This window comes from Urocitellus parryii, chromosome 11 (assembly GCF_045843805.1).
Source record: "Urocitellus parryii isolate mUroPar1 chromosome 11, mUroPar1.hap1, whole genome shotgun sequence".
Classification (NCBI taxonomy): Eukaryota; Metazoa; Chordata; class Mammalia; order Rodentia; family Sciuridae; genus Urocitellus; species Urocitellus parryii.
The window spans coordinates 35,190,541-35,207,962 of NC_135541.1; the positions used below are offsets into that span (position 1 = coordinate 35,190,541).

The window sequence follows — 17,422 nt, forward strand, 5'->3', positions numbered from 1 at the left end:
AGTATCTAACCAATTACTTATCTTTGAAATCAATGCATACAAATTTGGATGTGGGGGAACACCGGGGAATGAAAGATCTTACTGTGCTCCAAAAAGTGTGCCAGCCCGGGCAGATCATCTGGATCAGCAAAACTCCCAACTCCAACACAAAGAGCCGCTGCAGACTGGAGTAAGTAGAACACATAAAAATAGTTGAGTCAATTCTAAAAGAGTAATATCAGCATCGCATTGTAAGGATTCATTTGGAGATGGAAGTTTTCCAATACAAACTAACAAAATTCTTTCCCTGAGAATCAGGAGGAGCAGCAAAGTGAAACTCACCAGAACTGTGTCAGTTTCACCCTGCTGCTCCTCCACTTGCCATCCTGCCAAATGCTGAACAGGTGCAGACCTAGAGGGGAAAAAGCAGAAACAGACAGAAACAAAAGGAAGAGGGACTGGCCAACCCACCCAAATATTATTTCATGTCAGCATTTCAGAATTCTGAACCAAGTTTGTTCCTAGAATTATTAGATTGGGGAAATCTGCAGAAATAACATATTTAGGTTGATTAAAGATTAAGCAATTGAAAGCTCTGTTACTAGATGTGAAATCTCTCAATATGTTACTTAGAAAGTTTTTATTTTATTAAAATAGGGAGTAAACTAATGTTTTAGGAATCTACTGAACAAAAACAATAAGTAAATGGTTAAAGATAAAATCTTTAGCTATTAAAAAATGACAGAAATAGACTTTAAAGAGGCTTTTTAGTTCTTCACTTCTTACTAAACATATATAGCATATATTACTTATCATTATACATTCTCCCAATACCTTGGGAAAATCAACCTTTTAACAAAATAGATGGCCAAGAGGTATACCAAACTCTGCAGTTAAAATGATTGGGGCATATCATTAAATCACTGTAAGTTAAAGGACACCAAAAAAGGAAAGAAAAACAGTCAATTTGAATAATTGAAGATAGGAAAGCAAATATTTCTCAAATTTTATAAATGTCAATTTTACAGAGCTAATCCATTTGGTAAAATGGGGTATTGATAAATAGGTTACCTTCTTTGGAAAAGAGTGTTTTAAAAACTGGGGCTGGGGATATAGCTCAGTGGTGGAATATATGCCCCTGCGTTAAATTCCCAGCACCACCAAAAAAAAAAAAAAGTATGTACCTGGCATACAATCTAACCATGTGTCAGAAAACATAAGTATGTTTAAAGAAGAACCAAACAGCCTCACTTGATACCATAAATCTCATTTTGAAGACTCAGGCACATAATAAACTCAGTCAAAACATGGGGAAATATCCACTTCTTCCAACCACAGTCTAACCTGTTCTGTGATGTTTAATTGATGCCTAACCTGCTTTCAGCTCCAACTACCCCATAAAGATTTCTTGTCTCGACCAGCAGGGTTGAAGACATTTTTGAATAAGTTGACTTAAACCACAGTTTATCAGTCAGCTTTGACCACAGCAAAAACAGGCTCTGCGATTGCTAGAAAAGAAATTCATACTTGAGAATTTTCTACCCAAGAAATTCATAATGGAGAAATGCATACTTGAGAATTAAGAAAGCTCTGAACAAATCATAATTCAGTGTATATCATACTTAAATTTCAATTTTACTAATTTATTAAACTTTCAGATCAAAACATTTTGGGGGGAAGGAAGAAAATGGAGGGAATAAAACATGTTTCAGAAATTTCTTAATTAGGCAAAGAGACTCAAAAAAAAGTTATATTTTTTCTTTCCATTTCCTTTATTAATTTTCATATTTACCATAAACAATGTTCATACTTCCCAAATAATAATTAAATCCTAAAACACTTCAAAACCTATACCACTCATAAGCCATCTCTTACCTAGACTAAACTACTTGAGTTTCTTTTTCCAGACACTTATTCATTCAGTGAACTAAATCATTTTTCCACTGTTACAACTTTGGAATCTTTCCTTTCACTTGGGTACCCATTACTTCTGGAATCAAAATGATCTATTTAAACTACAATTATCAATTAAGAAAACATAAAGAAGTCTAAAGCATGGGGAGAGCTCCTTATAGACAGACAGAAATTACAGAAAGACAGATAAAGAAGGAATTGTATAGATAAGAAATATGTAATTTTGTTTAAAAAAAAAAAAAGAAAAGAAAAAGGTCTGAGATCATAGGCAGGTATTGTGGAACATGCCTGCAATGCCAGCTATTCAGGACACTGAGATATGAGGACCCAAGTTCAAGGCCAGCCTAAGTAACTTAGTCAGATGCTGTCTCAAAACAAAACAAAAAGGACTGGAATATAGTTCAGGAGTACAGCAGTCCTGAGTTCAATCCCTAGTAGAGGGAGGAAGGGAGGGGAAAAAAGCGGAAGGAGGCCTAAGATCATCCAGAAAGACAGGGACAGGGCTAGAATTAGAACCCAGGTTTCCTGACTATCAGTGTTCTTTCTAATCGATAATTTTTCTTACAATTCTGCAATTCTTCTTCTTTTCTATTATTGCTACATTTGGAAATATGAGATCTATTTTAAAAGTGAATTTATTAATTCCCAATTTGTTTATAAAGACTTATAGATTACCAGGTGACTCTCTCTCTTTCTCTCTCTCTCTCTCTCTCTCTCTCACACACACACACACACACACACACACACACACATTTTTTTCAGTGTTTTGAGTTTCATCTCTAAAGCTTTTCAGGCTAACACCTCTTGGCCTATCATACTACACAAAAACAATTCAACATTTTAGTAGTAAAGGGCAAAAGTTCCTTAAAAACATGACTCAGGGCTGCATGTGGTAGCATACACCCATAATCCCAATGGCTCGGAGGATGAGACAAGAGGATCACAATTTCAAAGCCAGCCTCAGCAAAAGTGAGGCACTAAGCAATTCAGTGAGACCCTGTCTTTAAATAAAATAAAATAAAAATAGGGCTGGAGAAGTGGCTTAATGGTTCACTGCCCTGAATTCAATTCCCAGTACCCAAAAAACAGGAGGTGGAGGGGACATGACTCAACAGCCTGAACAACTTGGTTGAAAGAACTGGTACACTCTTTCTTTAAAAAAAATATTCTCTAGGAAGAGTGACTATCAAACAATTCATTTAAAAACATCATTGAAGCCAGGTGCAATGATATCTGCCTATACTCCCCAGCTACTTGGGAAGCTGAGGCAGGAGAATCATCTGAGCCCAGGAGTTGAAGACCATCCTGGGCAACATAGCAAGACCCCCATCTCAAAACAAACAAAATTTACCATTGAAGACTTTTTAAGTATTCATGTAACACCTAAATTTTAGTTTAATAATCTGATGGTAAATCCTGCATAAGTAAATTATACCATGTCGAATGTGTTATCAATAGTCAAGAAACTAATTTGCTGGTCAATTCCACTGTAATGCCTCCAAAATATTATCTGCTAACATGGGAACTCCCTACTGCAAAATGGAAGCACGCTTCAAAAAAATAATGTGAGAAAAATTTACTATCAAGACTTATATAACTATTCATTGGTTGCTATTATATATTAAATGAAGTTCAACTCCCTTTCTATTAAACTGTTGTAATATAATTATTTGTCCCAACCTTTGATGCTTTTCACAAAAATAGCTAAGTCAATTCAATTATCTAGATAGAAATTACCCACATGGTGCAGAGGAAGATTCTACACTACTGGCCTCATTCTTTCCTTCATCTTTTTCTAGTTTCTCCAAGAATACACTCTTATTCCTTTATCTCAGGCTAAGAATTATACAGATCCTCACCCCTTGGCAATTGTTCTTAAAAATATAAGGTACACAAATACACATAAATTCATATATTACCACTGATCACCTCTGAAAGGTTATTAAGAATTTTGTTTTGTTTTCAGAATACCTCAGATATTCAGAATTAGAACCCAGGTTTAATATAACATTGGTTTCTATAACAAGCATTACTTTTATAATCAGTGCAAAATGTTTTCAAAATATAATCCTTATATAGAATACAGAATAGACATTTACTGAAGTTCAAAAGAAAAACATTTACTTCCTTTTGGGTGGTAAGAAATAAAGCATGAGTTTAAAAGTTATCCCAAAGAATTCCCAGATTTGAAAAGGACAAAATAATAGACATGACTCACACCTGTTTTTCAGTGGTTTTCTTCCTAGCTTCTGCCCTCTCTTCCAATTCTTCCAACTCATTATCCTCTGTATCAAGATCAACTTCATCATGCTCATCATGATCAAATTCACCTTCATCATCAAAACCCTCTTCATCATCATCTTCTATCTCAGCCCCAGAATCTTCATCATCATCATCTTCTTCATCATCTTCTTCTTCTCCTTCTCCTTCTTCTCCTTCCTCCTCCTCCTCTTCCTCCTCTTCATCATCTGTTGCATTTCCTGTTTTACCTTCCATATTACTTAGATCTGAAATCAAAAGTGCCTGCAAGCCATTCCGTAATTTGATGTATCTGAAAAAAAATCATAAAATATTTTGATTCAGCCATTCATTCATCAGCCCAATACAAGCGATGAGCTTGGTGAAATTTAAGGAAAAAAATGTCAAGCACAAATGCATGCACACACGCACACATACACAAAAAATGAATACGAGAGTGCACACCCCCAACTTATCTGCAGTTTGATTTGCCTAATCATGATCCCAAAGTACTAATTAATACATTTTTAAAATGTTTTTTAGTTGTTGATGGACATTTGTTTTTGTGTGGTGCTGAGAACTGAACACAGTGCCTCGAACATGCTAGGCAAGTGCTCTACCACTGAGCTACAACCCCATCCCTAATTTATACATTTTAAAAGGTACATTGTTCTTAAATATCACACCATCCTGCTATTGTCCAGCCTAAGAAGTGATTATCTCTTTGTGTATACAATACCTACACATTAGTCACTTAGTAACTGTCTTGCTTATCAGATGGTCTACTGCAATATCATAGTGCTTATGTTTAAGTAACCATTAATTTACTCAGTGGTCCCCCAAACACAAGAGTGATGATGTTAATAATTCAGATACGCCAAGAGAAGCCACAAAGTACTTCCTTTAAGTGAGAAGGTGAAAGTTCTCAACTAAATTAATATATATATATATATATATACACACACACACACACACACACACACACACACATACATACATACACACACACATACATACATACATGCATGCTGAGGTTTGCGAAGATCTACAGTAATAACAAATCTATTTATGAAATGTGAAGAAGCAAAAATAATTCCACACAACTTTTGTTGTCACATATCAAAATGCAAAAGTTATGGGCTGGGGTTGTGGCTCAGTGGTAGAGCGCTCACCTAGCACGTGTGGGTACTGAGTTCTATCCTCAGCACCACATAAAAATAAAAGTATGTGTCCAACTACAACTAAACAAAATATTTTTAAAAACTGCAAAAGTCATGGTCATAATGTATAATAAATGACTGGGGAGGAGTTAAGATGGAAAAAAACATTAAATTTGTGTACATAGGGTTGGGTGGAGGCTCAGCAAGGTAGAGTGCTCACCTAGCACGTGTGGGGTACTGGGTTCGATCCTTAGCACCACATAAAAATAAGTAAATAAAATTATTAAAGAAAACTTTGTATTTATGTATAATATACATAAAGTTCAGTTCTATTTGTGGTTTCAAGCATCCATTGGAGGCTACAGAATGAATCCTCCATTGATAAGGGGAACTCCTGCATTTGTAAACCAAATTGGTTGACCTGGGAGAAAACTTCAAAACCTAATCAGTTTCTGAGGGAAATGAAGGGACCCACTTCACTTTGAACCAAACTATATCTATATATTTACATATTCAAAAAACACATTTTAGAAGTTAAACACACACATCACACCCACCATTTTAGCCTCTTCCATTTTTTAGTTTAGAAGTAAACATTCTACATTACTTGAAGATCTAGCCTAAGAGAAACATCCTTCAATATACAGGTGACGCCAACTTAAGTATTAAAGCAAAAATCACAAAAACTTAACCTCTGTTGTATTTCTACGTTATATTTGACATAAGTTTCCAAAGCTGCCTTTTTAGACTTAAGAAACTGTTACATCCCTAAGAAAATTAAATTCAATGACTGCTAGAACCACAGGATGTTGATTATTATTTAATAAAACTACTGTGGCAGTTTGATGACTAGGTGCCCAGAAGAGACTGCTCTCCCATCTTTATGTATTAGAAACTAATGCTATATTAGAATAAAAATTTTAAAAATGGGGCTGGGAAATGTGGCTGAGTAGTTGAGTGCTTGTCTAACACGCATAAGGCCCTGGATTCAATCCACCAAAGAAAGGAGAAGAAAAACTACAATCCTATAGTCCTTTAGGTACTCACTGATCAGTAAATTAGACAATCAAATCAGTACAATGCAGATTGACAGAGGTAAACACAGAATGTTTTAGAAAAAAGAAAGCAGTTAGGAAGGCTTCTGAAACAAGGTACACTGGAAGTCTTGAAGAAGAAAAGAATCAAGCAGAAACTGGGAAGAATAACATGCAAAGAAAGACATGGAAGAAGGTCTCTGGCTCAAGATGAAAGAATGAACACATGGATTTATCTCCCTTTTATATAAAATAAATCACATTTCAAGAAAAAATATGATATTCAATCAATAAAATGATGCTCAATTCTCACCAGGAATCCAAGATAATCAAATCAAACCATTGTTAATCCAACATATTAAATACATACAAAAAATTATTGCTATCCAATATTGACAAGGAACAATGTATTCTCCACACACTGCTGATAAATATCAAGTGGTACAGCATTTTTGGTAGGGAAAAAGTCATATCTACTTTTAAAAAAATATAAACTGTACTTAACTTCTAGGTCTTTCTAGGTCTTTCATGGAAGTATTCACACTCTTGAGCAAAGATATATAAAAAATTTTCACTGTAGCAATGTTGGTAATTAGGTACTTATACATATGGGCATAAATATGTACATGGATATTTCTAAAATGTCTAAGAAAACTTCTCTCTTCTAGCTAATTCAACCTGTCTTCATTAATTTGATTTCATTTATTCTCCCACTACTCCTGTACTGACAAAACAGACTAAAAGAGATTCTGAACTATGTCCAGAATTAAGAATATGGTAGTATTTCCTTTATAACAAAACACCTAGCACTCATTTTTATGTATTTCTTAATAAACCAACATTTTGTTAGGAATCCATTTTTGGTTATTCAAATTTTAAAACAGTTTTCATGGACTGGGGACTTAGCTCAGTGGTAGAGTGCTTACCTAACATGCATGAGGCCCTAGGTTCAAACCCCAGTGCAAAACAAAACAAAATAAAACAAAAAACTGTCTATTTAAATCTAAAAACACTTGGGGTCTACATGGGGAGAGAGGATGACATTCCTATGAAGTACCCTCTTTTAACCTAAAAAATTTAGCACTGACTATCCAGGCCTGAAATTAACAATTTAAGACTGGACTCTACATCATTAATTACTATATGGCATGTTTGGAACTTTAGCTAACTTTGCAGTTTAAAGCCTGTAGACCTAGTTTAAGCAGTCAGTAAAGTATTAAGTACTATTCTGCCCATCAAAGCATGAAAGAAATCAAATCCATATTAGGAGACAGAGAAAGTAGAGGGAAAAAAAGAAAAAAGAAAAGGTGGGATGAGGAGAAAGGAGGAGAGAAAAAGGGCAACAAACTGCAAGGTACAATATAATTTCAGCAAATGATTAGGCTTCAGAAATTCATGTCATCTCTACTTGTTAAAACAGAAAAGACCATGCCAACCCATTTAGGACTCAATAGAGCTGGGAGTAACTCAGCGATAGAGCACTTTCCTTGTATATTCAAGGCCCTGGTTCAATCCCCTGTGTCTGTCTGTCTGTCTGTCTGTCTCTCTCTCTCTCTCTCTCACACACACACACACACACACACACACACACACACACACGCCATTTAAGACTCACTAGAAGTCCACTTTGCAAATGGCAGTCCTTTCCTACCCTCAGTGTTTCTCACCTATGGATATAGCTCCTAACATAACCTGGTCAATCTTCCCAGCATGACTTGGAGTTTCATTCTTCCCAAATCTTGACTATGGGCTAGTTTTTGTAAGCTTTATCTTATGGGATGTGATAAAATTAATGTTAAGATCTGAATCTGAAGCCTAGGGCTTCAGGTGCTTTGTACCTTCTGCCTTCACTCTGGAGACTCAGCTGCCATGTAAAGTTCAAGTTAGAGTATGATTAAGAAACCATGCAGAGAGAGGAGGTCCATCCTTTAGCAGTCTCACCAAGGCCTTAGAAGTGAAATTTAAGCCATCTTAGTCACCCTATACCAACCAACCCACCAAATGAAGGCTATCACACGTAAGCACCAGTAAAAGGAGCAGAAAAACTGGCCAGTCATTCCTCTGAATTCTAAGAAATAATAAACCATCATTGCTCTGAGCTTGTAAGTTTTGAAGTGGATTGTTAACACAGCAATATTAATACACTGGGAAAACAAAAAAAAATAGCATGTCTCCCATATGATACAATAATTCTACTTCTGGATATACACCCAGAAGAATCTAAAGCAGGGACTAAAACAGGTATTTGTAAAGCAATGTTCATAGCATTACTCACAAGTCAAAAGACATGGGAATTAAATCAAATGTCCATTGATGGGAGAACAAACAAAATGTGGTGTATACACAATAGAATATTTGTCTTTAAAAAGAAGTAAATTCTGACACAAGCTATATGGATAAGCCTTGAAGATATTATGGTAAGTGAAATAAGTCAAACACAAAAATGACAAATATTGTATGATTCCACTACCTACAGTAGTCAAAATTCATAAAAGGTTAGCTGCCAAAGGGGGAGGGAAGAAGGAGAAACTGTGTTATTTGTTTGTTTATTTAAGAGATAGGGTGTCTCACTATGTTGCCCAGGCTGACCTCGAACTCCTGGGCTCAAGTTATCCTCATGGCTTTGCTCTGCCACCCAAGAAGCTGGGACAACAGGTATATGTCACCATGCCTAGCTGGAAGTTACTATTTAATGGGTACAAAGTTTCAGTTTGGTTAGTTGAAAGGTTCTAGAGATGGATGGTACTGATGGTTGTACAACATTATAAATATACTTATGCCAATGAAATGTATTTTAAAATGGTAAATAATGTTTTACTGAGATAAAAAATAAAAGTACCTGTTTTCCCCATTTGATTTTAGAATTAAATAGAAGACATAAGAAACAGATAAATATCAAAACATCAGTGTTATCTTTGACAAAAGCTAGATTGAAGAATATGACTTAGTAATAGTCTGAAAAGGCTTGCTAAACACTCTGTGAATTGAAATTTTCCAGTAAAACAGTAAACTATACCCACCAAAAAGCGGAGCTTGTCCTACAAGTTAGCTTACTGCACTTGCTAAAAACGTGTAAAATACTGGCTGCCTATAGCCTAAAGAGGAGAAATTAACATAATAAGTTGAAATTCTAGGTCATTCCACCATTCTCACTAATCAGATGTTACTCCTTTTGTGGATAGAAGAAGTAGGGAAGAAATTAGAAGTGGTATAGCAAAATACCTCCATGCTGAGCCAGCAATCCACCATATTGTATAACAGTTTCAAATGACCAAAAGATATGTAGATGTAGATAGGTAGATAGATATGGGGTGGCAGAAGAAAATAGAAGGGAAGAATTTGCAAAATAAATAAATTTTCTTTTCCTCCAAGAAAATTTCTTAGGACTGAAGAAAACGCATTCCATTACTGCCTGAGGTGATCAAAGAGGAAAAAAGCTCTGGCAGAAAATTGTAGCAGAATTAATGTTAGATCACAAAGGACACTAAATAAAAATAAAACAATTTTACCAAAAGCACAAGCAAATAGTGTTGGGTATGGTGGATCACACCTATAATCCCAGCAGTTTAAAAGCCTAAGGCAAGAGGACTGCAAGTTCAAAGCCAGCTTCAGCAATATAACAAGGCCCTAGGCAGCTTAGTGAGACCTTGCCTCAAAATAAAAGACTGAGGATACAGCTCAGTCTTAAGTATCCCTGGGTCAATTCCTGGTACTAAAAAAAAAAAAAAAAAAAAAAAAAACACAAGCAACAAAAGAAAAACCAGACATCATCAAAATAAAAAACTTTATGCTTCAAAGGACATCAAAATGACAGTGAGAAGAAGAACCAGCAAGAGAAAATTTTGCCAATCATTTATTTGAGACATGAATCTAGAACATACCAAAAACTATTACTACACAATAAAAAATGAAAGACGAAGGATTTAAACAGACATTTTCCCCAAAAAAATATATACAATGATGGCCAATAAACACATGAAAAGATGGATCAACAGCATTAGCCTCTAGGAAAAAGTGTATCAAAACCACAAGGAGATACTACGTCACACTCACTAGGAGGGCTATAATCAATAAGATAATAAATGTTGGTAGATTATAGAAAAATTGGAATCTTCATACATTGCCAGTAGGAATATAAAATGGCACACTTTGGAAAATAGTTTGACAGGTCTCCTCAATGGCTAAACAGAATTACCATAGGGTCTACTCCTATTTTTACACCCAACAGAAGTAAAAACGTAACCACACAAATTTCTTTACTTCAATGTTCATAGTAGCATTATTCATAATGGCTAAAAATGTCCATCAACTGAACAACGCATAAATAAAACATGACATATTCATACCTTGAACACATTATGCTAAGTAAAGAATCCAATCACAAATAATCACATGAATTTGATTCCATTTACATGAAATGTTCAGAAGAGAGAAATCTGGAGAGATGGAAAACAGATCTGTGGTTACCTTAGACTATGATCAGGATGGAAGGATCAACAATCCTGGCAGCCAAGGGGCACAGGGTTTCTTATTGAGGTAATAAAATTGTCCAAATTGTGATGATGGGTGTACAAGTCTATAATTATACTAAATCCTAGGCTGAATGTATACTATATGAATATTTTGATAAAAGTATTTCTTAAATAAGGCAATATTTAACTCTGGAGAAAACAAAGTTGTTCAACAAATAAAATATAATTATAGTAGATTTACATGTCTCAGTAAGAACAGTATTTTTTAAACTATAAATATTATTAGTTTATCAAAAAATTGGGATGTATTTTAGAAAGGAGATGGAAGTTATATCTAAATTTTATCATAAAATACCCAGTTAATAAAAATTAATTATTGATTTTAGCAACATAATCAACTAGAACTTAAGATTCGTATGAAGTAAAATAGTAAGTCAGTACTTTTTTTAGTCCATTCACATTTGACAAGCCCTTTCTGCAAAATTAATTTTTAAGAAATCATAGTGGGGTAGGGAGGCGAGCATGGGAGGATTAGACAAATTCTAGATAGAGAAGAGGGGTGGGAGGGAAAGAGAGGGGGCAGGGGATTAGCAAGGATAGTGGAATATGATGGACATCATTTATCCAAGACTCGAATTGGGTGTCAACATACTTTATATATAAACAGAGATATGAAAAATTTGGTATATATGTGTATTAAGAATTGTAATGCAAAAAAACCCCAAAGTACATGTATAAAGACATGTATTGACGTGAACATACTTTATAATCAAAGATATGAAAAATTGTGCTCCATATGTGTAATAAGAATTTAATGCATTCCGCTGTTGTGTATTTAAAAAAATTTTTTAAATCAATAAAATGGAACATAATAAAGATCCCGCAGCCAGAAGTGGTGCAGATCTATAATCACAGCAACCTGGGAGGCTGAGGCAGGATTTCAAGTTTGAGGCCAGCCTTGGCAATTTAGCAAGATTCTCAAAATTTAAAAAAGGGCTGTGAACACAGTTCAGTGATAGAATGCCAGCGGGTCCAATCCTCAGTACTGCCAAAAATTTTTTTAAAAGGCCTTGAAAAATGATCCATTCATATATAGAAAACCTAACATATGTATGACAGAGTTGCATACTGGAGGGAAAGGATGTCAAATTATGATTTATAGTCAGCATACTAACAATTATTTTTACATTTCTTTTTTTGTTGTGGTTGGATAATGGCATTTGAACATGGGTTTTCTACCACTGAATAAATGCCAGCGCTTTCTAATTTTGAGACAGGCCCTTGTTAAGTTGCTGAGACAACTTGTGATTTTCCTGCCTCACACTCATTTGCTAGGATTACAGACCACTGCCACATTTTTCATTTTTGAAAATTCTTTTAGTTTTTAAAATAATTTGAGATCCATGAAACTCAAATTTCAATGTTCATAAAGTTTTGTTGAAACATACATAGCCACACTTATTTATATGAATGCTGTGTGGCTGCTTTTATGCTACAGTGGAAGAATTTAGTAGTTGTGACAGAGAACTTATGTGGCAGTCTCACGCTTTGTACTGCTGTTGATACCCTACAAATAGTAGCAATGCACTTATATAAATTTTGAGGTCAGCATTTTGAGAGTCACATGTATCAATGTACTACAACCTTCTTTTAAATGAGTACTTAATTATCATGTCCAAAGAAATGAAAGTAGAATTCAAATGTCCCTTTCAAGGCACAGGGAAGTGTGGATTTTATCATCAAACTATATGGCAAAACATTGTGTCATGTTATGATGAGGTCTAAGACTAAGTACTAATCATAATATTCCCAAGTCACAGGAAATAATTAGAAAATTTAAAAGAAAGTGTTATATCACTATAGAATTTCTTCAGAAACATGAAAGTGAACGGCAGTTTCTAAGGGTTCATTTGTAGACCAAGAAACGGAAGCTATTTACCAATGAGGAGTTAGATCATTTTTGCAGCAAGCAAATAAATTCATCCAGGAAATAACTGCATGAAACTATTAACCTTTCTGTGAGAACTAGTACTCATAGTGAAGACATTGTGGCAAGATAAATAGCAAATTAAAAAAGCAAGGCAGGCTAAGGCTGTAGTTCAGTGGCAGAGCGCTTACCTAGCACTGGGTTTGATCCTAGCACTACATAAAAATAAACAAATAAAATAAAGGCATTCTGTCCATCTACAACTATAAATTTAAAGAAAAAAAGCAAGCCAAATGATTTTAAGATTTTTGTCATTTGATATGTCAACAGATGTTACCAATGCTATTATTTATTTAAGGAGAATTAGCCTCAGAATGTGAGCAACTACATAGTGTATTATATGGAGAACTACATTCAAAGGGAATGGGGGGGGGAAGCACAGCTTAAAGTGTAATCTGCTAATAAGTATTACCATTGATGCTGGTAAAAATATGTGGAGTATAAAAAATGTTTAATTCAACAAATTTAGAGAGCCTCTGAAAACATGAGGTGTTTTAATGCCTATAGTTATTCATCATCTTATTGATCAGTAGTACTTTACAGAAAATATTTGATTCTACTACGTGATAACGGAACCCGTAGTGTCATTTATCCTTACAGACATAACAATTATAGTCATATTTTCAAGGACTGAGGTCAGCAGTGCCTATCTGTAGGGAAAGATCTTTCAAAGAAATATATAAAAAAATATCATTACAAATCAGTATTAATGGACTAATATTTGCAATCTATTTTGATGATAGGGAACAACAACTTTAAACCCCAATAAAGCAAAAGGTTATCACAGAAAAAATAATTCCATAATTTTCACAAAATAGCACTTTATTTTTGAACTTCATAAAGTTTTCATTAAAAATTAGTAGAAATTTGTTTTGTTACAAGTATCTACATAATATCCTTGATTCTCTCACACATGAGAAAACCTATCTGGATTTTTTTTTTTTACAGAAATCATGGTAATCCTAGGGTAATAAGATTATTTAAAGTTATGCTTAGATAACTGATTGTCCATATGTTTTTAAAACATTAATAAAACTAGGTCTCCACCTACATATAAAAAAGCAAAACTCTAACACTTTTATAAGAAAATAATAAAGTAAATATCCTAACTCCAATTAAATTTTAAGAGGGTATAAGCAAATGGAAAAGATGTTACAGACTTAAAAGAATATATACTTGCAATTCCTATAACCAACAAAGGAATGGTATGAAAATATATAAAGAATTATTTTTTACCCCCTGTAGTACTAAACACTAAACCCAGGTGTACTCTACCACTGACCTGCATCCCCAGCCCTCTAAAAATTTTCAAGGTGCCCAGCTTGGTTTCAAACTTTCCTATCCTCTTGTGTCAGCCTCCTAAGTAGCTGGGATTATAGGAACGCACCACCATGCCTGGTTACAAAACATAAAAAAAAATCTTGTGCTCACTTTGGCAGCACATATACTAAAATTGAAATGATAATAGAGATTAGCAAGGCCCCTGGGCCAAGGATGACACAAATTCATGAAAAAACCCAATTTAAAAACAGGTGAGTCATAAAAGGAGAAATCTTTATAAAAAATCTAATGTCAAGAATCAGAATGGAAAGAAGCAGGAATTTTCATGCTCTAATGGTATAAATATTTTTAAAAATGCAACCAATTAGAAGAGCATTTTGGCAACATCTATTCAATAAGTATACAAAATGAGTATACCCTTCAAAGATGAGTAATTTTACTTATTGGTAAATAATGTATGAGTATATATATTTCAAGATGAGAAATTTTACTTATTGATATCATTACACTTATAGGTATATGCTCTACATAAACCCAAAGTATGCACAGAGTCACAGATAATCCACCAAAGCATGGAAACAACTTAATATAGACTAATCAAAGAGAAAAAAAGCAAAATCAAAAAGATAAAATATAGTGGAAATTGGGAATAACCTAAATGACTAAAATTAGAAAAACAGGTAACTAAATTATGATCTATTTATCCAACAAAATATTAAACAGCAGCTAACACAAACAGTATTACTCAGAATGAATAAATCTCAAAAGCAATGTTAAACAAAAAAAGCTTGTTGGTGCTGGGGATGTGGCTCAAATGGTAGCGCTCGTGTGGCATGCCTGAGGCACTGGGTTCGATCCTCAGCACCACATAAAAATTAAAAAATGTCTAAAAAAAAAAAAAGCTTGTTATGAGACATCCAATGTGATACTATTTCTATAATGCCTTAAAACATGCAAAAATAATTACATACTGCTTACAGATAAATGCATGTTTATACCCAGTATTAAAATGTAGATAAAAATGGTACTTAGCAAACTTTAGATAATGATTAACACTGAAAAAGAAAGGAAGGAAATTTGAGGGTGCAATATACAGAGCTACAGAGAGCTTCGACTGAATCTGTGAGAGAAAAAAAAAATTTAATCTGAAACAAGAATAAAATGACCTGAGAGACATCAAATAGCTTATCCTTAAATAACAATGAGGCCAAAGGAGATAAAGATGGAAATGAATACAAGTTTTAGACAGTTCAATGGAGGTCAAGTAGTAAGCAGGGGCCTGTTAATAAGGCAGGAAGAACAGTGTTGATCTGGAAGCCAATAAAAATTATTAGACATCCATCTAAATTTTGGAGTATCTCATTTCTGAGACCTCTTCTCTTCCCTGTCCACCCCTGCTCTGTTATCCAATTTTAATTCTTTAAATATCACACTGTATAAAACTAGCAATCACTCAGTTTGCCACCTTTTTTGTTCTTTTTTTCCTCCATTGCCATTTGACATACTGTTTATTTTCTTGTGCATTCTTGAATAGTTCACTCTGTCACATGACGCTGATAGCATGAGAACTAGAGAAACAAAAGATTATTAGTGATCTTGAACATAGTTATTTTGGCACAACAATCACAGAAGACAACTCTGAGTGAGATCAAGAAATGAGAGTAGGGGCTGGGGTTGTGACTCAGAGGTAAAGCATTTGCCTAAGCACGTGTGAGGCACTGGGTTTGATACTCAGTACCACATGAAAATAAATAAAATAAAGGTATTGTGTCCACATACAACTAAAAATTTTAAAAAGAAATAATAAAAGTAGATAAATTGCAAATTCCAAAAACGTACAGACAACTCTTTAAGATAGGCTTTACTGGAAACAGGAAATAAGTAGCTGGAAGAAAATAATTCAAGGACTATATAGAATAAAGAAATGCTTTTCTCCTCAGGATAGAAACCATTTCAGCATATCTGTATGCTCCTGGGAATGATCCAGTAAAATGTAAAAACTGATGATATAGAATGGAAAAGTAACAACTGCTGGAATAATTAATGGAACATTGAAGGCAAGATGAGATGGAATCCAGTGCACAAATGAACATACAGGTCTTAGGCATATAAACAGTTCATTTATTAACAACAGAAGAGAAGGTACACAAACGCTCAAAAAGACAAAGTCCCTCCCCACTTCAAAATTTTCAGAATAAAGGTAAAAGTAAAAATCACAAAAATATAAAATAGCTTGAAAAATATGGTTACAGGGACATACAAAATTGTTACTCAATTAATGCTAGAAGGCCAAGACTGAATGAAAAGTGTCAGAAGTGATTCACAGAGGAGTACACAAGTCAAACATAACCAAAAACAAGAAAATGTGCCAACCAAAACAGTATAACAGAAGATGAAGGTGAAGCCAGAAAGTTAAGAGCCAAAAATAGTACCTTCGACCTTATCTGTTTACCTTGCTTATAAAAGAACCAAATGAAAAAATCCATTCTAATTACTACTCAGTAATGTATTTTCATAGAATAGCATTTAAGCTTTCATGTAATTCAGTACCCCCTAATATTAGTATGAAGAACAAATGAGATAATCTATGTAAACTCCTTAGAACAGTACCTGGTACACAGAATGGACTCAACAAATATGAGCTTTTTCTGGTATATTATTGTTGGCGGTGGTAATAAAAAATATAGAATCTGTCAAAAAGCCTACCTGGAGAATGAGTGAACTTGCCAAACTATAGTTGGCTTCCAACCCTTCTAAAAAAACAGTGCAATTCTGGGGCTAAGGTTGTAGTTTAGTGGTAGAGCACTTGCTTTACATGTGTGAGGCACTGGGTTCAATCCTCAGCACTACATAAAAATAAATATTTTTTTAAAAAAACAGTGCAATTCTGGCCTAACCATGGAAAACTAAAAATATACTATAATCTACTAAATTTCCTTTGATTTGGACAGCCTTAATGTTTGGTTTCATTTTAACAAACTATATGAATAAAATCCTCTATCAGTGTGGAAGTCCCATAATACATTATGTTTTTGTCTGCCAGGTCTTACAACTAGAGAATATCCTCGAAGCATATTACATCACTAGGGGTTTCCATATATATCTATCAAACACAGACTGGGCCCAAGCTAGGCGTGGTTGTGCACGCCTGTAAACAGAATGAGACAGGAGGATCTCAAATTCAAAGCCAGCCTCAGCAACTTAGCAATTAAGCAACTTAGTAATTGCCAAGCAACTTAGCAATTTTAAGCAAATTAGTGAGACCCTGTCTCAAAATAAAAAAAACAAAAGGGCTAGGGCTGGGGCCTGGGGTTGTAGCTCAGTGGTATAGCTCTTGCTTAGCACACATGAGGCACT

General features: G+C 34.4%; 1 protein-coding gene and 1 non-coding gene across 3 annotated transcripts in view; one reads left to right on the plus strand and one right to left on the minus strand.

Moving 5' to 3' along the window:
- The window catches only part of Nrdc (nardilysin convertase), an 85,487-nt gene that overhangs the window by 60,597 nt on the left and 7,468 nt on the right, over positions 1 to 17,422 (minus strand). Inside the window, exons 2-5 of one of the 2 annotated variants that reach the window (XM_026381745.2) lie at positions 4,114 to 4,444; positions 1,354 to 1,487; positions 322 to 391; positions 83 to 164 (exon numbers count right to left, since the gene is read on the minus strand). In XM_026381745.2, the coding sequence (XP_026237530.1) occupies positions 83 to 164; positions 322 to 391; positions 1,354 to 1,487; positions 4,114 to 4,444 (617 nt within the window). The remainder of the gene's footprint in view (positions 1 to 82; positions 165 to 321; positions 392 to 1,353; positions 1,488 to 4,113; positions 4,445 to 17,422) is intronic. The other variant, XM_026381752.2, reaches the window with a different exon arrangement.
- LOC113178431 (U6 spliceosomal RNA) lies at positions 14,208 to 14,311 on the plus strand. The gene has a single exon (XR_003300204.1). It is a non-coding gene; the product is annotated as a U6 spliceosomal RNA (small nuclear RNA).